We start from the raw sequence: 23,672 nt of genomic DNA on the forward strand, positions 1-23,672 counted from the left end.
GTTTGAGCATAATTCATTTGTCAGCCTAAACCAGAGGTTCCCAAACTGGGGGGCGCGGGAAGCCGTCTGGATGGAAAAAAAAAAAAACAGGAACGCTGTATGCGCTGGGTTTTTACCTTAGAATGGCCAACTCTCTGTTATTCCTGTCAATCTGATACAGTAGGAGCTTCCACACTTCCCACATCTGTGTCCTCTGTCACTTTTATCAGCAGTTAAAACTGTTTAATCCGTTAACATGTGGTAACCCGTTTTTCCGAGTCGCCTTTAAACGCAACATGAGCGCTACAACACTCGCGCTGGGTTCACACCTGCTGCAGCTGTGCGGAGCTGCTCAGGTGTGTTAGAATCATGGCAGCAAAACGCAAAGAACTTTTCAGTTTTTCCCCCAAACTAACCGACTGAGTTGAGTGAAGCTGTTGGATGCAGGTAATGTTAGCTAAAAGATGATTAGCTAATATCAATACAGCACCTTTAGCTTAACAAGTAGCCTGTAGGCTACCGATGTTGTCCATGTTCAGCTACGTACATTCATCCCCCCCCCCCCCCCCCCCCCCCCACCCCAGGGACAGGGAGTCTCCCCCCTCCCACACGTTGTTCAACCAGCCATTTGTAATCCATAGGGGCTCAGGAGAAAGTTTGGGAACCACTGGCTTAAACATCCATCGATGCTTGGACAGATTTATAAAATATATTTTAGCATTGTAGCTTAAATGTCTGTTAGCTTGATGCTAACTGAGCAGCAACTGAGATTTCTGGCAACGCAGCAATTTATTCAGAGAATCTGAAGGAAAACTAAATTTGAACAAGTTTTTCTATTTTCAGAGGAGCAACATGTCAGTTAAAATCCTGTCTGATTTCATTATGCAGAGCTTCATGAAGGGATTTTTCTAGATTATTTCTGGGATTAAACTGAACAGAGTTCTCGCCTCTGGCCTCATGCAGCATCCACACAAGTTGCTCTCATCATCATCATGGTTTGTTTTTAATATAAATCTTTTCACCCTCACACAAATTGCACATTTTTTAATCATCTCCAAATGGACACACAGTCAGCAGTGGACAACTTACTGGTTGACATCTTCCTGGCTAGAAGGAGGAGAACCGAAAGAAAGGAGACATTAGCTGGATCTTACCACCACTTTACTATGGCATGCATAGGTTCAGACCTTACTCAGAAAGAGACAACAGACACTTCGTCTAAAGATTTCTTTTTTTTTTTTTTTGACTGCTTGTGAGCTGCAAAAATAAGGATAAAAAATGAGGAAAACAGAAGATGAAACAGAACAGATTAGTTCCACCTGGATGAGTTCTGGGAACCAGACGGATTAAAACACAGCGGAGCCGCTTCCCTCCAGAACTGATTGGTTTAAAGTCGCTGAGCGCTCAGGCGACACGTCAGGTTTTAGAAAAGGTCGTTTTCAGAACATGATACTGCCACCACCGTGCTTTCCAGTCAGTTATATCTCACCACTGCTGTCAGAAACTGGATGATTCAAAGAAGAGATGGTTTCATGTTTCTGGAGCTGCTGCTTCTATATGAAGGCTCATCTAGATCTACGCTGTGGTGGACCGGCAGCTGATGAATCCAGATGTTTATGATCACATTCTTTAATCTGCAGTTTTAGAGCCTCAAACATAAAATATCATGAATTTCCTTTGGATTTGCTTCAACTTCCAGACCTGAGCTCTGTACTTTGGAGCCGGATTAATTCAAACTTTACATTTTCATTGTTTTTATTCCTATGATTTTGTTAAATATTCAGAATGAACATGAACGTGATATATTCAATTTAAACGTTGATTTATGTTGAGATGCACCTTCAGTAAAATAAAACTAAATTAATCTGTTCACGTCTCTCAGCCTCTAGTTAATTTATCATCATGTAAGTAACTAGTCTTGGTCCTGCAGAGGACAGTGACGGTACAGGAGCATCAAACTATCAGAAGTTGGAAATAATTAATAAATTCAGGATCGTCACAAGATGAAAAACTCATTTAAAACGAAAACGTTTCTCATTTTAACAACATATTAAATTTGACATGAAGTGTTTTGGCTACGAGTCTGAAAACTGAACGAAAAGTTCAGACATTTTAGTTCAAAGTTTAAATTTAAACAACTTGATTGTTATTAGAAATATAATAATAAGGATGAACACAAACTCTGGTTTGTGGTTTATTAAAAAATGCACCATATTATTACAAAGAGCTGATTTTATCCCATTCTGCATTAATTAATTGCATAATGTGGTTTAAAGATGTTTAATTAGATTTTGAAGTCAAATTTTGTTACATTACTGCACGTTGTGGCCATTCATGTTGAATTTGATCAGTTTTTATTTTAGGCAGTTGGAAAATACTCAGGTTAGTTTGGGACCAAAATCTGTAATTTTTACATTTTTAATTGTTTAGATTATTTTGGTAACTTTCAGATCCTCCTAATAATTTAAGAGATTAAGAACAACAGGCTGGAGACCCAGTGGGATTTTTAAAATAATTTCTTTTAACCACATTTTGAACTTGTAAAATCAGATTAAATTAACTTTTATTTTCATTTAAGGTTTAATTTTTCTTTTTTTTTTTTGTTTTCTCTACAGTTTTGCATATTTTTCAAACAGTCAAGGTGGAAGCGTTCTCCTTCCTAAAGTCCGTTAAACAGTAATCCTGCCTGGGAGTACAGGCCTCAGGTCTGTGGTTCTGATCCAAACCGGGTTCTGATCCAGACATCAGCCGATTGGTTGGAGGAGAAACTAAACGTCACTGTGGCTCCTGAGTTCTTGTGGGTCAGAAAGCAGAAAAATAAACAAACGTTGGCTTTAAACAGCTCTGGGCCTGATGCAGTCGTCCCTGTACTGCCTGCTCAGAAACCCTGGAGTCGAACAGAAAACACTGGACACAACCAGCCTGCTTCAGGGGTCTGCTGGTGTCAGGAAAAGTACTAAAGGCTTCTCTCTCTCTCTCTCTCTCTTTTTATTATTTTGGTAACTAAATATGTCGCTCTATTGATATATTTCCACTTTGTAATATAGAAACGTTTACATGTACACACGCTGGTCACTGGGGAGTCGGTGGAATCGGGACCTTTATTATAATAAGTCGGTGGAAGTCGCTCTGGCTGGTGCCCAACAAATATACTGTGAATGCAAGTAACAATAATTATAATGATAATTAGAATAATAATAATCATCATTATGGTCTGCACCATGCCTTGTAAACCTGGGAAAACAAACAAACTAAAACCAAAACAAGAGGCGGCAGGTGACCCCCTCCACAGCGCCCCCTACCCACAAACTGCTCAAAAGAAAAACAAAAAACTAAACAGAAGATTAAAAACGAGAAAGTCGAGACTTGCAGATTCTCTCCAGCTTCCTCGAAGTCCCGAGTCCAAAGCGCCGCGTCCCGGGTGAGTGGAGGGCGGGGGGAGCAGGGAGGGCGGGGGGCTGCGATTGGCTGCGGCGGAGCGCTCCGCAGCGCTCGCTGGGAACCTTTTTTTCTTTTTTTAAAGTTTGATCCAGGTTTTTTTGTGTTTAGGCTTCGAGTCACAAGTTCGCCTCTCAGAGTATTTTATTTTGAAAGCCAACCCCCCACTTCCCCTCCCTGTCAGGAGGATGCAAACATGGCCGCCTCTGAGAGACCCGGGTGAAGGTTATTATTTACGACGATGGAGGTGGTCGGTTCGTTTTAATGTGGCGATCTCTGAAGGTGCATCCAGAAACGACCTCTGACCCCGCCGGGTTCTAAAGCAGCGAGGGGAGGAAGCTTTCTGGATGAGCCTTCAGAACGTGTGTGTGTATGTGTGTGTGTGTGTGTGTGTGCGCGTGTACATGTGGCTAGTGCAGGTAATCGTCCACAGAGGCGAAGGCGCAGGAGCCGATGCCAGTTCGTGCCATGATGGCGAGGCACTGGGCGGCCTGGCCCACGGCCTGAGCCAGGGGGGGCTGCTTCGGGAGGTTGTGAGTCTCTGCAGACACAAACACAGAAGAAGAGAAAAACGATGAATTAAAACATCATAACTCCAGATTTATGCTCAATATGTCGCCTGTAGTTTATATCATGCAGAGATTTTCTCTGATTCTGCTGCTCAACGTTTAAATGAGGTTTTATGCTAAAGTTTTTACAGCCCATACATCTGGTCGTCATGGCAGAGAGAAAAAAAATGATGGATAAAGGAAAATCAGCAATCTGGCAGGTGTTCTGATCAATCATCAGAATAATTAATTAGTAAAATAATTGATATCTGAAGCTCTTTAAAAGCACACTACTCCTGTACTCTGACCAGTCGGACCCCTCCGGTCCCGGTCCGGTCAGGGCACACCCCTCTGGTTCCGGCCCGGTCAGAACGGACCTACCTAGTATTGCACTGTTGAGAGTGGAGCAAACCGGCTCCCTCTGCACGGCGTCCAGCTGGTAGCCCACCGGGCTGCTCCAGGGGTCGGAGTACGCCAGCAGGCTGAACGCATCCTGCAGCAGAACACAAGAAGAAGAGGAGACTGGATCAGAACACAGAGGTTCCGACATCAGAACACGACCAGGTTCTGCAGAATCATCATCTGCATGAAGATCAGAGTTCATGCTTCATTGTTGCTGCTCATGTTCTGGATGTTTTCTACTCATCTGTTGAATTAAAAAATTTCAACAAAAAATTATATTCTGGTTAAATATTTGCTGCATTATGTCTTTTTTTCCCCGTTTTTCACAATGTAAAAACACTTTTTCTGCAGGAAATGGGAAAATGTTGACATTTAGTTAATAGCCAGAGGAAGCGCAGTAAATAACCGGGTTCGCTTTCCGAACCTTCAGCATCTTCTTGTTGGCGGAGTTCTTGCCACATTCCCGGCGGAGGTGTTCGCTCATGCTCTGCAGCTCCCTGCCGAAGTGGATCATCCTCTCGATGGCCGCCTGGCTCCCGCCACACAGCTGCCTCTTGGACTGGGCCGACTCCACCTCTGCAGAACCGCGGCCGGTCCGCCATGCAAGACATGCAGATTTTACACGTCACCTCAGTGATTTGGAGCTTTTACAGTTCAGGGTTTGGAGAAGCTTTACAGCTGCGACCAAACGGTCTCTGTTGTTTCGTTGTGTATGGAGTAGCTTACAAGCGGCTCGTCGTTACATTCTGATGCTGGAAAAGAAGCTGCTAACATAGAAAGCTTCATTAATCAGGACTGAAACTCGACAGGAACCAGGCAGCAGCACGGATGACGGATGTCGCGTTTAAGCATCGAACCCACCCATGTCTGCGTCGCAGTCGTCGGGCTCCGTGGCGTGTTTGGAGGTTCCGTTCAGGAAGCCGTTGGAGGAGGACTCGGTCACGCCGTTGGTGAAGTGGTCGACCTCCATGTCCACATCGTTACTGAGGGGAAACAGGAAACAGGAAGTGGAGTCGATTCTGCCTCAGCGTTGCAGAGAATAAGGAAGAAACCTGAGATCTCATCTGAGATAATTAAAAATTAAAATGATCCCTCTGTGAAAGAAAGCGCAACTCCGCCCCCAGACAAGTTCAGAAAAAGACGTAGGGCTGAACAGGGGTCAGAGGTCGTACCTGGTGATGGGCTGCTGGCTGCGGCTGCCGTTCAGGCTGACGTCAGAGGCCTGGAGGGCGGAGCCAGAGCTGGAGGGGCAGGGCTTGTGACTGTGGGGGGAGGAGCTGTGGCTCTTACTGGACGTCACGCCGTTACAGCAGTTGCTGTCAAACCCTGCAGAGGAAAACAAGAGAAACATCAGCTAGAAAATATTCAACAGTAGGATAAAAGTCCATGACATGGCAGTAGGGTTAACCAACTCCAACCTTAACCCAATATTCTCAACAACGAGAGAATAGTAATCCAAGGTTTTTTGTTGTAATACATTTTTTGTATGTTAAATCTGTCATCCCATCTGATGGGGATCCTAAAGGATAACCAGTAAACCTGCGGCGCCCAGCAGGGGGCGTACCTGTGAGGTAGGGCTGGGAGCTGCTGGCTTTGTGGCTGGGGCTGCTGAAGGGCCGGGGGGAGCCGGGGTAACTGTCCTGAGACTTGGGGCTGCGTCCTCCCAGACACCGGACCTCGCTGTCCGTCCCGTTCACCATCTCTATGAACTGCCTCACCCTGGAGACACAGAGGGGCGATCAAGGAGACGACAGTTAGACTATTGATGCTGCTGACAGATAACGTATAAAATAAGTTTTTAAGGAGAAGTTCTGGTTTGAGCATAGAGTCGGGATCTGCATCCATGTTGGTTATTTTACAAAAAGCTCCTCCGAGTCGTACTTGAGCATAAAGAGCAGGTCTGGGTTCCTCTCCAGGAGGTTGGGGTACAGCTGCTGGGTGGTCTCGATGGCTTCGCCCATCCGACCCGACAAAACCAACTTCTGGATCTCTGCAACCGACAAACAGTCAATGAGACACTTTGCTTTGTTTCCATTCAAAGAGTCATCAACCTGCTCATGGTTTAGATGTTTTTAAACCGGAGTTTGTTCACTTTTCCCACAGAACATTTAAGAGCTTTTCAAGGACATAAAGTCGGCATCAACACCGGAAATCAGAGATAAAAACCCCAAATGATTTTAAAAGACTAATAAATCACATAATTTATTACTGTCATTACTAATAAAAATTAGATTTTATGTTTTGAAATGTCTGTCACACACCTGATTATTCTGAGAACAAAACTCTGATTTAATGTGTCCAATAATTAATTGAACTATTAGAAATAATTCATATTCTTTATGTTAAAACAATCCAAGCAAATCGGGTTAAAATAAATGACCTCCCTGTTCAAATTAAATGCTTAAACACAAAATAAGAATAAAGTTACAAAGATGCATCTAAAAATTGTTCCTGCAAAGTTTTCTGGCATTTAGCAAAAAGAAAATATTCTGGTAATTTTAACTGACCTAAAGGTAGAAAAGTTTAATCTGATTTAATGTCAGACAAGTGAAAATAAATTAATTATTCGGTGTATGAAAATATCTGGGTTCAAAAGTAAATTTAGTCTTTTTATCAAACTGTGTTTTATGTCAAAACTGCGTCTTTTGAATATTTAACACGTTCAAGGATTTTATGTAAAAATCAAGACTTTAAAAACCTTGAAAACACAGAATTGAAATTCAAACATTTTCAAGGACTCCAGGCAGCCAGTCGAGCCGTCAGCAGGAACCTGCAGCACCGGTTACCTGCACCAGGTGTGACGGACCCGGGAGAAAGGAGAACGTTTCCTGAGCTGCTGCCAGGTTTCAGCTGAAACTCACTCTGTCTGTTTTTGATGGAGGCGAGCTCTTCGTGCACGGCCTGGTCGGTGGACTTGGCGAAGGCTTCGGCGGTGGCGCAGTAGCTGTGGTGCACCAGGTACGAAGCCACCATCCTGCAGAGAAACCGAACAGACTCAGCGGTTAGAGACCGGAAAGGCCCGATGAAACTCCTGTAGGGAAGCCCAAAGCCTCAGACGGAGGAACGACGCCACGTCTGAGATTATTCCAGTCCAGAGCTGAGAATACGGGGGGAGTTTCCTGCCGAGTGCTGCAGCAGATATCAGCTGTTTATTAAGAGTGCCCCGCTGTGGGTCCTGCTCTGGGCCCCGCGGACAGAGCGGTTTTCACATGAGGAGTTAATAAATCAATTAATTGGATAATAAATTAAAAATACACACAATAATTTCCATTTGTTTCTCATTTCTCTACCAAAAACTGGATCACGAACGTTTTCAGTCTGCTGGATTGGTTCCAAGTACAAACGTTTTAAAGGACGATGTGTTTGCAGCCACTTTTATTTGTCGTTTTGTTATGTGAAATGTCTTCCAGTGTTAAATGTCTGTTAGAAATTAAAGTTTATTGATCTTTAGACGCTGTAGTTGAATTATCTTGCCATCACCAGAAAATGAAGCCACCTTCATGTCACTCATGGGATTTTTTATTTGACCATTTCAGAACCTGAAGGCTCATGTTTCGCATTTTAAGCCACAGTGGCATGAAGAGATTTTCTGATTTACTCTTAAAAAGAACGAAACTGGAAGCAGAAACTAGAATGAACCTTTTCTATTAGTCTACAGGAAAACCACAAGCATATAACAGCTGAAAAACAGACTCATTAAAAACAGGAAGTCAGTTTGTAGGCAAAGGAAAGTCTGCATTTGTTCTCACTTCCACATTGTTTCAACTAAACCGACCAGCTGATTTCTTGCGTTTCTTCACAGAATCTTCTCTAAAAGACTCAAAGTTTTCCTCTTTGTGTTACTAGAACATGTCGTCTGTCTGCAGCCAGCCTGCACAGCGACGTTTTGCTAAAACCACAGCCTGCCTCCCTTCCAGCTGAAATCTGCACCAAGTGGAGATTTAATCCGTTCAGGACCAGCAGCAGACTAATCCCATCAGGTCTGACAGCATCAGACTGAATTCATGTCATCTGAGCAGCAGCAGGCTGGAAATGCTCAACTCCAGCTACAACATAATAACCAGGGAAAAGTTATAAAACATTTTAACGACCAGGAAACTGAACAAAGAACCTCTGAAACATCCAGAACAGAACAATTTGACTTTGTTTCCTCCTCTGATTGTTTAGCCTCAGTGGTTTAATCTTCTGCTTCAGGATGAATCATAACTATTCATGATCTTTAAAAAAATACATAACCATAAAAACCTCCATGTAGTCGAGCCAGAGAAACTTAGCGGCACGTTGCTAAATCTACCCAGAAACACTTAAACCATCTGCTGTTAGCAGGAATCAGTAAAAGTTTATGATGTTTGAAACGACAGATTAGACGGAGAAATGAAATGTTCAAACAGTCGGGGAGTTTAAAGGATGACGCTTCATTAAATTAGCAGATAACTGCATCATTAATGGAAAATACAAGTTTTATATACCTAAGACATAACACCTCTTATAATATGATTTCTATCCGAACCAGCAGCAGATGAAAATGTTTTTGTTTGGACAAAAGCAGGAAGAAATTTTCCACAGAAACAAAAGTGATGAATAATCGTCACAGCAGCCATTTTGTGTCAACAAGCAGCACAGGTTCAAAGGTGAATCAACTTTCAACTGCTTCTTCATGTCAATTCAAAAATGTTTCATTTCCAACAGGAATTTGTTCATTATTTCACCTATAATAAAGAAAATAATCTGGTAAAAAGTGAGATGATCTGCCAGTGAAACTAATATTTGTTCATCAGTATTAAGGACTTAAAACAAGCTCCTATGCTATAACAGCTACTCATCAGATAATTTTCTCATTTCAAGTGTACTAAGATATTTGCACTAGAAATTAGACTGAGAACATTTGGTAAGACTTTGTTGTTTTGCAGTGGGATGTCTGCACTGTAAAACAGAAACCATGAATGCAGGGGGAGAAGCCGCCCACTTCAGGAAAATGTTACAGTGACGCACCAAACAGACCGTCAACCATCAGCAACTGAAAAAAACAACCGTTGTGATCAAGTATTTAAACTCTGATTGTCTCATTAGTTTTTACACGACAACGGTTCCGATGAAACGCCCAGAAAAGGATTTTAAAGCCGTTTAAAGGGGATCAGTTTGGTGTTTTAACCCCCTTACTTCTGGATCATGGACTGCCACTCGCCCTCCCGCTCTCCGATGGGGCATCTGTCGATCTGGGCCTGGATCTTCGTCCTCCACTCTCGCATGTAGTCCTCGATGTCAAAAACAAACGGGTGCTGGCCGAAGTTTGCGTCCACCACCTCGCCTGGCGTCTGCAGGCCGACGGTCGGGTACAGGTTTGGCTGCAGAGGACGCACACAGAGCGACGGGTTAAATGTAGGTAGAAGTGGAGGAAACGGTCAGGAATTTAATCTGGACAATAAATCAAAACAGGAAGTAATGAGGAGGAAAAACAGGAAAGAGGAAAACTGAGGAAATAACATTTTCACTACAATTAACCCTAAAAAAAAATACATATTTTCAGCATAAAATCCAAAAATAAAACTGGGAGAGGTGAGAATAAGTGGTAATTATACAGAATGAAAACAAATGTTTGGTGTAGATCTTCTGTCAGGAAACTGCGATATTGTAAGGAAGTTCAAATGCTGATGCATATGGAGCCCAAATTAACCTTTTCAAAGCAAAATTAAAACACTAACTGTTTTTTCTACTTTATAGTTTATAAAAGGGCCTAAAATGTCCTTTAAACATCCACATAATTTTCTACATTTTAATAACAGATCAGGCAGGAATTCAATTTTCTTAAAATCAGAACAGGAACATTTGTACTCAAAAATGAGACTTTCCAAGATCCCAGAAGGAATCTTGGAATAGTGGGAATTCAGACTGGGAAAGCTGGAGGTTCGGAATCCAATATGGTTGCTGTGCAGAAAATACAGAAAAAGTTGCACATTTGCTTTTCATCAAACCACATGAGCTTCACTTGTTTACATTCATTTTTAAAAATGGGACAAAACACATTAATGAACATTTTCATGTAAATACATGAGATTATAGCCAGATGGATAATTTTCATCTCGGAGATACAGAGACAGGAATAAAAAAAACAAAACTACGGCATAAGAAATGCATAAAACAACCTTAAAATCTCAGTATTTATCTCATTAGAAGTGAGGTAAATACATTAATATAGTCCGTTTTGCTAAAGCAGCTCATCTGACTGGTTTTCCAACCAGAACAAGATCAACTCCTGAAACAAAATCCAATGCAGCATAAATGCAGTGAATAAAAGCTGGACGCGTCTCCGTCCGCCACACTCGTCTTTTCCATGGATCAGTTGGCAGAAAGGTCAGCCGTGCCGAGGTGACGCACTTCACTGCACAACTCTGGAGGAACATGAATGTCAGGCTCAGAGCCAAGTCTGTTGTGCAGCTCAATAGATCACTGTTGGGGCCGAGGCGACTTCTTCTCCGAGAAAACAGACTCTTGTGTTTTCATTTTAACCCGAGCATGCAGGAGGAAAAAAACCTCGTTCTCAGCTTGGTTAATGAATGCATGAATGTCACAGGAGCTCGGCCTGCTCATGTAGGAGTTCCTCACCATAACAAAGCAGCAGGAGGAGGAAAAAGGGCAAAAAAAATCTCTAAACTTTCAGTTTCAGACAAACGGAGACCAATTCCCACTGATCCTCTGGGGTCTTTCGCACTCATTTATGAAATTCATGTCTATGTTCCTGGAAAAAGCTACTTATGACGTGGAGCCGCTACATACCAACAATAATATTTCAATAATCTGCAGTAAGGAAATGCCCCTTTATGCCTCTATGAATAACATCCTTTATGTTGGAGCTGCTTTGATTTGATTACGGCTCATAAATCTATCATTTCCAACAACTCAATACTTGGAGCTTAAGTTTTCAGAAAATATCAAAATTATACAGAATAAAGATTCAAACATTTATCACCACAATTCATGAAACCACACTGAAGATTAAAGTGATTTTTAATGATTTGTTTATGTAACAAAATGCAAGCTGGAAGCAGAAAAACGGCAAAAACTTTCCCGTTTTCATGACGTGCATCACGTTTTCTGCATCAAGCAGAAGCACAAAGAGATGATATTCCACCATCAACTCATCAACTTGACTTATAAATTGACGTTAAAGAGGTTATAAACACTTTTCAATTGTTTAAGTAGGAGTTTTGACTCACTGGTGAGAAAATGCTGCTTATGAATTTTTCATTTTTGGAAAAATCTGGTTTCTTTTTGACCAACGCCTCCTCTGGGCTTCCGTAGTTCAGAGTGACGACGGCTCCCCAGAGTTCAACAGATTCTGTTTATTTGGACTTTTAAGAAATAAAATAAACTTTCTGGAAATATTGTAATTTGTTTTTAAAGTAAAGGGAGAGAAAAATAGATTAAAAACATTCTCCGTTCCCAAAGCCTATTAAATATGTTTTTTAAAGAAATTTAGACTGAATTTATTATCTCAAGTACAAAATGTAAAATACTTAAAATGATCTTTAATATCTGCAAAATAAAAAGGTTTAAAAGTATAAAACATAAAAACTAGTGAGTTTGATGTCAGAACGTCAAATTATTTTAGATTATTATTAACAAAGCAGGTTGTTTTATACAAAACAATCAGTAAGATGTGAAGGATTTATTCTTGAATAAGTGAAAATTAGCATTTTTTTAGCAGGAACATCAGATGCTCAAAAGTTGAACTTTAAACCAAATTATTTTACACGTTTCTCCATCTTTAAACGCAGTTTATGATTTCTGAAAGCTCCTTCTGATTTGAAAGGATAAAAACTCAGTTACCTCAAAAATACTATTAAATCTTGGTATAATGGTCAAATCTCTGATAACTGCAACGCATCTATAAAACCATTACCATTTTAAGCCAAATATTTTACATTATTCACAATTTTGTTTATACAACTCATACCTTTGAGTAATTTAAACAATTAGCAGTTTTACTGTTAACTAAGAGCAAAAACTAGTAAATAATGAAGATCAAAGAGCTTTGAGTTCAACAAAAAACTGGAAATACTAATAAATAAAACAAAGGATTCATTAAAAATTCATCACTTCCAGCTTGTGGCACATTGTGATCCAACAGCTGACCAGAGCCAGAGGTCAGTAACCAGAAGGTAAAACATCCTCTGATCCAAAACTCCCTCAAGTCATCATAAAAACCACAGAATACAAGAAACTTCTTGATGCATCCAGACAAGAACAACATCTGTTTTAGACTTGAAACGACCAAATAAACCATTAATAAAGAAGAAAAAGAAACAGAAGCTGGTACTTACTGGCAAGTCTGTGAAGGCGATACCTGCAGAGAAAAAATACAAAGAGTCAGCATAAACAAGAAGTTTCCTCTCCATGTCGGAAAGCAGCAGAAGGCCTCAGTCTGTTTACATGGGATCGTTATCTTTCAGCTGAAGCTTAATTTAATCCAAGCTGTGCAAACCAGGCAGACTGTTTCAGTGATGAAGAATAATCTGGTTTGCAGCTGAACACAGATTTCTACAGCACAGAAATTTATCTGGAAATCTGGAATCTGTTCAGGAGAAACCAGAGTCACCTTTTCCCTGCAGAAACACCCTGGAGCAATTCACCAGTTTAACCAACTGGGTTTAAACCACAGTTTGGGTCACAGCTGCCAATATGAGCTGAAGGATTCGCAGCATAAGGAGAAGAAAATACGACCATTTAAAACTCCAAATGTTTTAAAGAATGGGAGCTCCAAGCATTTTATTTGTCTTCACAGAAACGTTTCTTCAGGGAACTTTAGAGGCATTTTTGGAAATGAGTTTCAGAGAAAATGACGCCCCCTGGTGTTCATGTGGACGAAGGGAGATCTCAGAAAATACAACCGACTTTGATTAGAAATAAAACCTTAAATCAGAGGCGTAAACAAACTATCAACTGTTGATTAATAGTTTATAAATCTGATCCATTGAATTAACTGATGACATCCACTTAGATTGACCTGTCGGTGTTGTAGAGTGGCCTCCATCCAGAAGAGGGCGCTACTGTTCATCTTTAAGCAGGTAGCTGTACAGGAAATAATAATGGCAGAGGCATCCCAGAACAGGGATAAACAGCAAAATAGACACCGTCTCTTTGTTGATATGTTTTTTTCCCCCAAAAAAATGTTTTAGAAAAAAAAGACTTGGGCCAATATTGTGCGAAGATGGATTTTTCTCTTTGGCATTCAAAGATCCCGTCGTGGTGAATAATGTGTGAAACTAAAACCAGAGAAAGTCTCAGAGCTCCAACCGATTTGATCTGCAGCTAAAAGGTTCAAGAAGACGACAAGCATCTCCATCTGTCCCACTGCTGAGCAGAACAGAGCCGCAGGCAGCAGCGCATGTGACCAGACAATCAGCCCCTATCAGGCATGCAGCGCTTTCTGGCTTAAAGAGACCCAGAGCCACGTCAGTGCAGCTCAGCTGTTTGGTCCTCAGAGTGGACCCAAATCAGTTTCATCTGCACTCACAATTATTGTTTTGTGTAAATATGCAGACAGTTTTTAACGCCGAACAATAAATCCTGAGGTTCGTTGAGCTTAAACACGTTTAAATATGTGATTCTCTCCTGCAGCCGGTGCAGATTCAACCTTTTCCCAGCAGCATAAAACACAGAGAAAGACGCAGCTGTTTGGTTTCAGGAAGTAAACGCATCCAGTGAAACAACAGGAACGTAGTTATGGATTCTACAGCAGGACAGAGTGGGGACAGAGCGGGACACAGCGCGGACAGAATGGGGACAGAGCGGGGACACAGAGTGGACAGAGCGCGGACACAGCGTGGACAGAGCGGAGTACAGCGGGACAGAACGGAGACAGAGCGGGGACACAGAGTAGACAGAGAGGGGACACAGCGCGGACAGAGCGGAGTACAGCGGGACAGAGCGGGGACAGAGCAGGACACAGCGCGGACAGAATGGGGACAGAGCGGGGACACAGAGTGGACAGAGCGCGGACACAGCGTGGATAGAGCGGAGTACAGCGGGACAGAACGGAGACAGAGCGGGGACACAGAGTGGACAGAGAGGGGACACAGCGCGGACAGAGCGGGGACAGAGCAGGACACAGAGCGGGGACACAGCACGGACAGAGTGGGGGGACAGAGCAGAGTAGAGGGGGACACAGCGCGGACAGAACAAGGACAGAGCGAAGCAGAGCGGAGGACAGAGCGGACAGAGCGGGGGACAGAGCGAGACTCACCTAGGCTGTGGCCGTTCTTTGTGTAGAAGCAGGTGTTGTTGATGAGGTTAACGCAGCAGCCAATCACGTCGCCCGTTGTAAACGTGGGGCCGTAGGGCTGCCCGGTGCCGGATGAGCAGAAGGAGTGGCCGTCGTCACCGTGGTAACCATAAGAGTGTTTGTCCCAACCTGAAGGAAGAAGGCAAAACAAAGGTGAGCGGTGGCGAAGGCGAGACGCAGAGATGATGCAGTCAGACAACAGATTTCATCAACGGGTGAAAATTGAAAAATAATAAACACTGGAAGTATTTAAAAAAAAGAAAATTATAAAAATCTTGATCTCATCAGAATGAGGATCAAAGAGTGTGTCTGAAAGAAAACTGCTGAGGTTGCACCTGAATCAATCTGCATAATTATGAATGAACAGCAGCCAGAAACTCTGCAGGGAGACAGAGGCTCTAGCCAAGGAGTCCAAAAATGTTGACAAGGCAAGAAAAACGCCACAATTCATGCTTCAGCACGCTCCGCTGTCTTTAGTTGTTAGAGGTTGTAGTTGGTAACGGGACAAAAGGACAGCAACGTGAAGGGATTTAAAAGGCTTTAAACAACATTTGTTGCATTTTCAGCTGCTGTGGTTCTTTTTCTCAATGTACCGAGTCAAACCCTTTGAAAAACCTGTTCCTCTCCTCGCCTGTGGGGGCGCTGCACCAAGAATCACTAAAGGAAACGACAAAAACCTCAGGAGACGACGCCGAGTGCAACTTCCTTCTTCATTACATGTACGCAAACATGAAGTGACGTCAGATTTTAGCAACTGGACGATTAGTCTTTGGTAAAAAAAAAAAACACGAGCCATTTCTAGCGCTAGCACCAGTCTATAGCATGTTTGTTTTAGTTGAATTTACCCAGAATGCCCTGCGCTGCAGTCCACTTCCGGTTCGCTCTGCGTTCACATATCCACTCAAACCGCACCGGAGTTTACTTAAACCGAACACAGACCGAGGTTTGCAGGCAGACGAGAATTTGATTAGCATTCACACCTCAACAGAGGAACTGGACTTTCTAGGCAAACGGACTGGAGCCGCATTAAAGTGAACTAAACTGGGTCGGTGGGAATGATGAACCCTAAATCTTGCTTAAGGACTCTTCTGGGTGATTCAACAACAAAAAAAAGAAAATAAATAAACCGTTGCTATTTTTACCTGGTATGTTTTGATTATATAACATACCATGGAATGAATATGATGGTATGTTTTATGGTTAAAACATGTTTTAGGATTAAAACATACCATCCTAATTCATTCCATTCACATTTTCCTATGAAAATGAGGGTTTTCTAAACAATCCAACCTTATTTTACCCAACAGCCAGCGTGTTTGTTTTAGTTGCATTTACCCAGAATGCAACTAGCTTCAGTTGACCTGAAGCCTGAGAAGTTGACCTCATATGGTCGTTATTTGTGCCGTTCCTTTAACAGGTGTGTCCAGTGTTTCCTGTTGGCTTTTAATGAGTGACGAACATGTCCCAGTTTCCCTGAAGTGGAGCTAAACTTGAACCGAGCCCATTGTCCTCTGAAGAGGACGCCACTTTCAGCCCCGCTGGCCTCGGGCCGTTTAGGCTGGACGTTCCAGCGCCGCTGCAGAATGTAACCCAGCCCGGCCTGCATGCGGCTCGGCTGCAGCCGTTCTTCAGTTACCACTCCTTCATTAGCCTCCATCCATCTCTGGCCCCCCTGTTATCTCTGGGTGGGTCCAGTTTTAAACTAATGAAAGGCTGTCTGGGCTCCTGCTCGCTCTGATAACCTCGCTGGATGACGCTGATGAAGTGGTGCCGTGTCTTATGGACCCGCTCACAGGAGGAGAACTCGCTTATAGGAACAAGAAGTGGGTGTCTGCCTTAGAACTGGATCAGAGCCGGGTTATGGCACCCAGGATGAATTTAGGATCCATTTTGCTCATTTAAATCTGTAAAATTAGCTCCCTGAAAACAAATACTGCTCCTAAATAAAACATTCACATGTGAGATAATCCAGTTTCATAAAGTGTGACTCTTGCCACTAAACTCCATAGTAGCTGCATTTAATCATATTAATGGTGCGCTCATGGGACAAACGGTGGAGAAAATTAGGACTACAACAGTAAATTGGCCCAGATTCCCTTCGTCTTTACAAATCAGAGAACGGCCGATACTCGGATGTGAAGCCGATATTATCTACCACGGCAAATATCTAAAAGTCACCCACTGGGTCGCGACACCAGGTCATGTCTGCATGTTTGTAGTCAACAATAGTCGCTCCACTTTTACCAACTCAGCAACTTTCTGGCTACATTCAGCAACATTTCAGAAGAGAGAAAAAGAAAATCAGTATTGAAAGGTTAGGCCTTTAAAATAAATCAGCTGGAAAACTGGAGCACCACTAGAGAAAATAATTATTCCAGACCAATCAGTTTTTACTATTTTAAACAGCAGTAATGAGAATTTATATATAAAATAACTTATCTGAGCTGCACATGTTAGAAAATACTGCAATGATATATCAGGTGATGGCTTTCCTCTCTAATCTTTGCTCCCTCCTCCATGTGACCTTTAGCATTTGAGTCTAGTGTGAGCTTTTGCAGCCATGACACTCTGTCCTACTAGCTAAATGTTGCATTAGCATAAATTATACAATTTCAGAATTTGCAAACTGCATAAGCCAACAATTACTGCTCTCCAAACTGTCCTTTTGCGACATAAATATTGTGATGACGATATATTCATGATTCATTGTGCAGCAGATTCAAAAGCTGACGTCTAATCCGCAGCTTTAGTGCGTTTCTGTTTATTTTGAGTGAGAACAGTCGGCTGAACGACTTTCCCTCGTTCGTCTTCCTGCAGCAGCTCCTATAAACACTGTGCTGCAGCCGTGCCAACAGAGAACATGCAGATGTAATCAGATAATTGAAGTTTGCTCTCAAAGAGACGTTTCTCCTGCTCAGCAGAATCCTCACAAGCAGAATAAAACCAACAATTACACACACAGTGAACTTACCAGGGAGTCTGTTCATATTTACACCCTGAGCTGAGAGGCCGATCCCCATGTAGCTGGAAGAAGAAACACAAATAACTCAGTCCTGACATGTAAGACATGATGTTTCTGGAGGACACAGAGGAATAAAAACGCTCCTATAGCTGCAGCTGCTTTGATTACTGCTGCACCGACTTCAATCATCCTCCGTTTACCTGAAGCTCCCAGCAGTGAGCCGTTATCACGAGCAAACATTCTGGTTCGAGCCGGAGGACAAAACGGTTTAAAAAGAAACAAGGAGGGAAGATGAAACTCGGGCAAGTTTATTTCAAAGTGTTGGCCTCATCAACACAACGGTTAATTCACCAAACAGAGGAATGCTTTAAGTTTCTTTCAAACTGAGACCAAACTCAGTTGTTGTTTTTTTTTTTTTGGTTAATCAGATCAATGAGCTAAAAATCTTTTTTTTTTTTTTTTAACGCCAGCATGTCTGAACATGTAGGCCAGTGGTGTCCAACCTGCGGCTCCGGAGCCACAAGTGGCTCGTCGGACCCTCCACAGAACTCTACGTAAAAAACATGTAGCACCAGCAATTTTTAAGAAAATATAGATGGAAACAATAAATGCTGCATTTTGCAGCTGAACTGTGTTGAATTTCAACAAAATTACCATAAAACTATTTTTTCTAGTCGTTATGTTGGAAACTAATTGCTTTTCCCAAATTTTGATGTTTTATTTCCCAAAACGTAAAAATCAAAGAGTAGAAAATGTATCCATCCTGTTAGAAATGTTTTATGATTTTATTTATTTTGAGACCTAAATATAAACTGCTGGTTCTTTAAAAATGACCATTTGCTGATAGAAATGTAGTCAGTTCTGATTCCTCTCCAAGAACTGCGACATCAGTGCATTTGAGGAAAATGTTTCTTTTTCTTCCAAACCTTTTAGTTGGAAGTGACCAATCATTTATTGTATTGGTTGCAGAAGTAATGGAAAGTCTATGTAAGAGACATTCTCTGTGATTACTAAGAAAAACAACCAAAAGTAACATAATTACTGAGGGAAAATTATAAAAATTGTCTTCATTATATTGTCTTTCAGCTTCTAAAATCTCCTGATTTCACTTTAAAATGCCCTCATGACACAAAAATCACCCGGTTCCATCTTCACTCATCATTATCCATCAAGTTTGGTGCATTCAAGTATTTTAAAACAGTTGGATTTTTTAGTTTCGGACAGACTGATCAGAGATCAGTGCTTGTTGAGTCCAACATCAGCAGATCAGTTTTCAGTTAGCATCACTAAAATGTCGTTTTCCATGCATACATGAATTATAAACTCAGTTTGACTAAACCGTTTGGGTTTAACCACTCTGGATTAAATTTATTATTTGATATTCAGTAATAACGGAACAACATTCATAAGTTAGAAGTTGTGCAAATTAATTTTTCTAAGCCTTAATTGTAAAAATCTGAACATACTTCACTCAAATTCTTTTTAGATAGTTTTTTTTCTAATAAATTCTAAATTGTAATTAAAAATATTTTTCTTTTAAAGGTTGTTTTTTACTTTAATAAGGGAAATAAACCAGCATTTCTAACAGACTATGACTGAAATGTTGATTTAAAACTTAAAAACTTAAATGTTTGAAATGATTTCTGCCTTAACGTTAAAAGATTTTCTTCCACACCGAGACGCTGCAAACAAAGCCGACATGTTGGAGCATAAATCTGAACCGAAGCTTCGTTTTTATTTCCTGCGTTGCTCCTGAGAGCTTTGCAGCTTTTCTGCACCATACTAATGTTTTGCGTCTAATAACTCAGAACCAAACTATGAAGATTCAGAGCTTTGCTGTTTAGTCAGATAAACCAGAGTGGAGTGACAACCAATATATTACTTTTTGATTTTTCTAAGTGTTGTTTTTAATATGATTAAATAAGTCCTCACTATTCTTTTTTTTTGTTTCTTAAGAGGATTTAAAACTCAATAATTTTGTGATGTTTAGCTGTAGAAACCACAGATTTAGAAACTAGACGTTTCATTTCTGCAAACTCAAAATCTAATCCAGACATTTTGTTGGTTGTTTGCTGAATAATCTGGGAAGAAGTTTGAGATTATTTCCCTGTAATCTAACATAAAATATAATTTGTGTTTTTATCCAAGATGAGAATATCATTGGAGTCTGAAGGAGGGTCTGGAGTTAATCACATGAGAACTCGGCAGGGAGAGCCGTTCCTCTTTTAAACATGCAAATTAAATCACATGTGAAACGGATGGGATTTTTTTATATCCAATGAATTTATTTTCACACAACCTGCAGAGTAATGATGACTGTTTCTGTTTTAGATGATCGATGCGACAAACTGCAGAAAAATCATTTCTTCGAGCTGGAAGTTGATAGAAAACCTTTATGTCAATTAACTTTACAGTCAGTTTAAACTAGAACAAAGCCACACCTCTGCAATATTTAACTCTCTTACCCATCTCGGCCTTTACTGATGATCTTCACCTCAAAGTAGTAGACGCCGCAGGCGGCGGGGATGGGGTGGGTGGCCCGCACAGACGCAGCATCCTTAGGGGTCTTCCCATGACCTTGGAAGGAGTAAACAATGTTTTATTATTACAAATAAATGTCTACAAGGTCAACCTGCTATAAATAAAGACGAAAAGCTTCTCCTGAACTACAGGAAAGCCTGGAGACGGACTGTATGCAGATTTAAATTGATCGCTGAGGTGTTGTCCTCACTGATAACGAGGAACCCAGGTCACAGATATCTGATCCAGCTTTAAGGTTTAATAAACTTTTAAATCAGAGCAGGAAGTAATCTAAATGTTTTACACAACAACCAAAAACAAACATGAAGCTGAAATTATTTTTTACTGCGGCTGATTCCTTTATCTCTAAACATTTTCTCCTGACTTTGCTAAAAATGTGAGATTTCTATGATAAAACAAGAAGAAAATCAGATTAAATTCTTCATTTTCTGGTCATTTAAAATAAAACTCTCTCTGTAAATGTGGCTGAGGTTATGAGGTCATCATGGTCTGAACCTCATGTACTGATTTGTGAACCCGCTCATGCTGGCGGTCTATAAAGCTAACATTAGCTCAAGCAGCTGGATGAGTGCATCACTAGGGGTCAAATATCAGCCATGTTTACACGGCTGAATGTTAGTCAGGAGCAGCTTGAAGCCTTTGCAATACGTGGACAACAAACATTCCCAACATACAGAATACAGAGCCATCGCAATGACAGAAGCAACAAAATATGCTACAGTTACAGTTCAGGTGGTTGTTAGTTTGTTTTGCTTTTTTTTACAATTAAATCACTTAAACTCAAATTACATTACGAGAGGATTTGATGTCCATATTTACTGCATTCTGTGAGCAGAAAATGTCAGCTCTGTTGCAGGTTCAGATTGTAATGAAACACCTAAACTCGCATGCAGATTTTTAGATTTGTTCTCCCATCCAAAGCCTCTGAGGCGGAGTCACAATAAAGAATAATTCCAGATGAATAAATAACGTTTTTAATATTCCAGTAAAAAAATAACGCACGTCTTCCAGGAGTGAGAACAGGGTTTGTTCTTGATGTAGTGAAACAGTTTAATTGTATTAAGTTAATAAAAGAACTTTTTTTAATATTTACTCCAATCTCCAATTATTGATTTCACCATGAAAGTATGTGATTTCTATTTACAGTGCATTTATGTAGTGAATTTGATGATTCTGCAGTATTATATTACCAAATGCAACACAGAAATGCTGTTATTTAGCATAAACACTTATCCTTAATCGATTTCCCGTTTAAAAAATATGAGCACACCAGAAAATTTCAAAATTTTTCCAGGATTTCCAGCATTTCTAATGATTTTACCGTTAATCGATATTTAACAGTGAAGTCTTAAGATTTGCTAAAAGGATTAGGAAAATAATTACAGATTAAATCATCAACAAAAAAGCTCCATAAAGCAGATCCTAATCAAATAGGTCTTAATTAGAACCAATGACTTGCAAAATAATTTTATATAAAGTCAGCAGATAATTGCAGATTTAAATCTGGAAAAATATGCTTTGCTCCCTGGAGATAAAAAAAAATACAAGCTTTGTATTATTGTGTGAAAGAATGCTGAACATTTGCAAGCTTGCTATGCAGTACTGAAGTGAATTTGTTGTGGAAAGGAGGAAAATGTTCTGTCTGCAACAAGGAAGAGGATGTGTGTGTGCAGAGGCCCGGTCAGACCCAGAATAGCAGAACACACCCAGGAAGCACAGTTGCACCTTTTTTTTTAAGCACTAGCCTTTTCTTCTAGGCCTTCACCCAAAACCTTTACTGTGACAGCTTTGCTAGGCAACTAATCCAACCAGGATGTCAGACAAGACACTTGATATTAAACCCTCAGCAGCAAGGAACTAATCTAACATGTCATCATGGAGGCCTGAACCCAACCTCGACATTTGACACTATTTTCTCACATTTCTAATCAACCTGTAATGCTAAATTAGCTGCTACAGTTTGGCTTTTTCTGACCTGTCTGAAGCAGATATGGTCTGTAATCACCTCTGTCTGTATTCAATCAAAAATGTTTATTCTGGTAGGTTATTTATTAAAGAACATGATAGGTCGACGGACTGTCAGCACAGGAAGCTTCATGGAGACAGTTAATGGGGTTGGCAGGCTGGTTAACTGGTAGCAGCGAAGCTAACGAGCAGGGAGGTGAATTTTGGCAGCGGCTACACCTCGCCAGCTGGTCGGGTTGCAAGATGTCCTCTCCGCCTTGTTGTTGATCAGGCTACCCAGCCTACTTTGTTTTTAGCCACAAACAGCAGCTGCCTTCGCTAAGCTAGCTGTGAAGTTAGGCTAGCATGTTAGCATAAGCTAAATAAAGTGACAAACTTTGAACGTGTCTTTTTGTCATACCTTTATAGTGAACACGGAGGTTGTTCTGAGACAGTCCGATGTAGCTAAACTTGTCCTTCGGGCTCCAGGAGCGTGGAAGCGGGGTCTCGTTTTCGTTAACGGCCGGATAGAGCCGTCGAAGTCGCTGGTTTAGTTCTTTTTCCTGCTCGTTCAGAGCCGAGTCTCCGTGAACAACGACCGACATCAGAAACCCACAGCCCGTCGACTGTCCAGACATGGCTACCACACGGCTTTTAGTGAAGTGGCTTGTCAGTAACAAGCCAGAACTGCTGGAGTCGGTCAGTGTCGAGTTTAAAGGGGGGTTAGCAAAGCTAGCTAGCTAGGAGGCTAAGCTAACTGGCTTCGCTGATTCGTATTGAGGCAGCCAGAGCTGGTTAGCCTAGAAGCTAACCTGGCTAACGTGTTTAGCCGAACTGATCGCTGAAATGGCTCAGGTTGACATTAGCTGACACAAAGCCACAACATAGACACTACAGGGAACAATATCTGCAGGAGAGGATCTGATGAGAGCGGCTGAGACACAGACGAACAGGTCCGGGTGGATAGCAAAGTAACAAAAGCGTTAGTCCAGGCGGATCGACTAAAGTATAATAAGCTCGGCTAGGCTCGATCTTTTGTTTGTTGTCGGAGCGTATTCCGCGAGTCTGATTGGCTGAGAGCAGCTCCGCTCACTTCCTATGGGAATGTGAAGTCAGTAACTGTGAATGTGCAAAAACAGATGAACAGACAAACCTGCACCCAAAAAACCGAGCTGTACTTTTACAGTCAAACGCTGAGTTATTGTTACTTTCTGTTATCCCACAACTGCTCTTGGTCTATATTATATACATCAAACTATTAATAATCAAACTAACGTTATATGACATAAATAAAAAGTTGTTTTATTTGATTTATTCAAGTTTTCACCAGTTATCCCTAATCCCCATACATTTTTTTCTTCCACTCAACTTTACATTCAAATGCTTAGATGTTTATATATATATATATATATATATATATATATATATATCCATCCATCCATTTTCTTGCACCCTTGTCCCTTAATGGGGTCGGGAGGGTTGCTGGTGCCCATCTCCAGCTAACGTTTCGGGCGAGAGGCGGGGTACACCCTGGACAGGTCGCCAGTCTGTCGTAGGGCAACACAGAGACACACAA

General features: G+C 41.3%; 1 protein-coding gene across 1 annotated transcript; it reads right to left on the bottom strand.

Annotated features, from left to right (window-relative positions):
* Positions 1-963: 963 nt before the first annotated feature.
* On the bottom strand, positions 964-23,181 carry ranbp9 (RAN binding protein 9). The gene is made up of 14 exons (XM_008434799.3): positions 22,518-23,181; positions 20,077-20,188; positions 17,621-17,673; positions 14,611-14,778; positions 12,689-12,711; positions 9,528-9,712; positions 7,229-7,341; positions 6,249-6,357; positions 5,932-6,086; positions 5,540-5,693; positions 5,229-5,350; positions 4,792-4,943; positions 4,347-4,458; positions 964-3,958 (listed from the first exon to the last, which is right to left on the bottom strand). Exons 1-14 carry the CDS (start codon positions 22,732-22,734, stop codon positions 3,828-3,830), a joined length of 1,806 nt encoding a protein of 601 aa, XP_008433021.2. The 5' UTR covers positions 22,735-23,181; the 3' UTR covers positions 964-3,827.
* Positions 23,182-23,672: the final 491 nt, after the last annotated feature.

This window comes from Poecilia reticulata, chromosome 17 (genome assembly GCF_904066995.2).
Source record: "Poecilia reticulata chromosome 17, P_reticulata-male-v2, whole genome shotgun sequence".
Taxonomy (NCBI): domain Eukaryota; kingdom Metazoa; phylum Chordata; class Actinopteri; order Cyprinodontiformes; family Poeciliidae; genus Poecilia; species Poecilia reticulata.

Coding starts and splice junctions, on each gene's coding strand:
- ranbp9 (XM_008434799.3), bottom strand. CDS start 22,734: ATGTCTGGACAGTCGACGGGCTGTGGGTTTCTGATGTCGGTCGTTGTT. Junction 9,713..12,688: donor TCGCCTTCACAGACTTGCCA/GTAAGTACCAGC, acceptor CGTCCTCTGCAG/CCAAACCTGTACCCGACCGT. Junction 5,694..5,931: donor CTCCCAGCCCTACCTCACAG/GTACGCCCCCTG, acceptor TTTCCTCTGCAG/GGTTTGACAGCAACTGCTGT.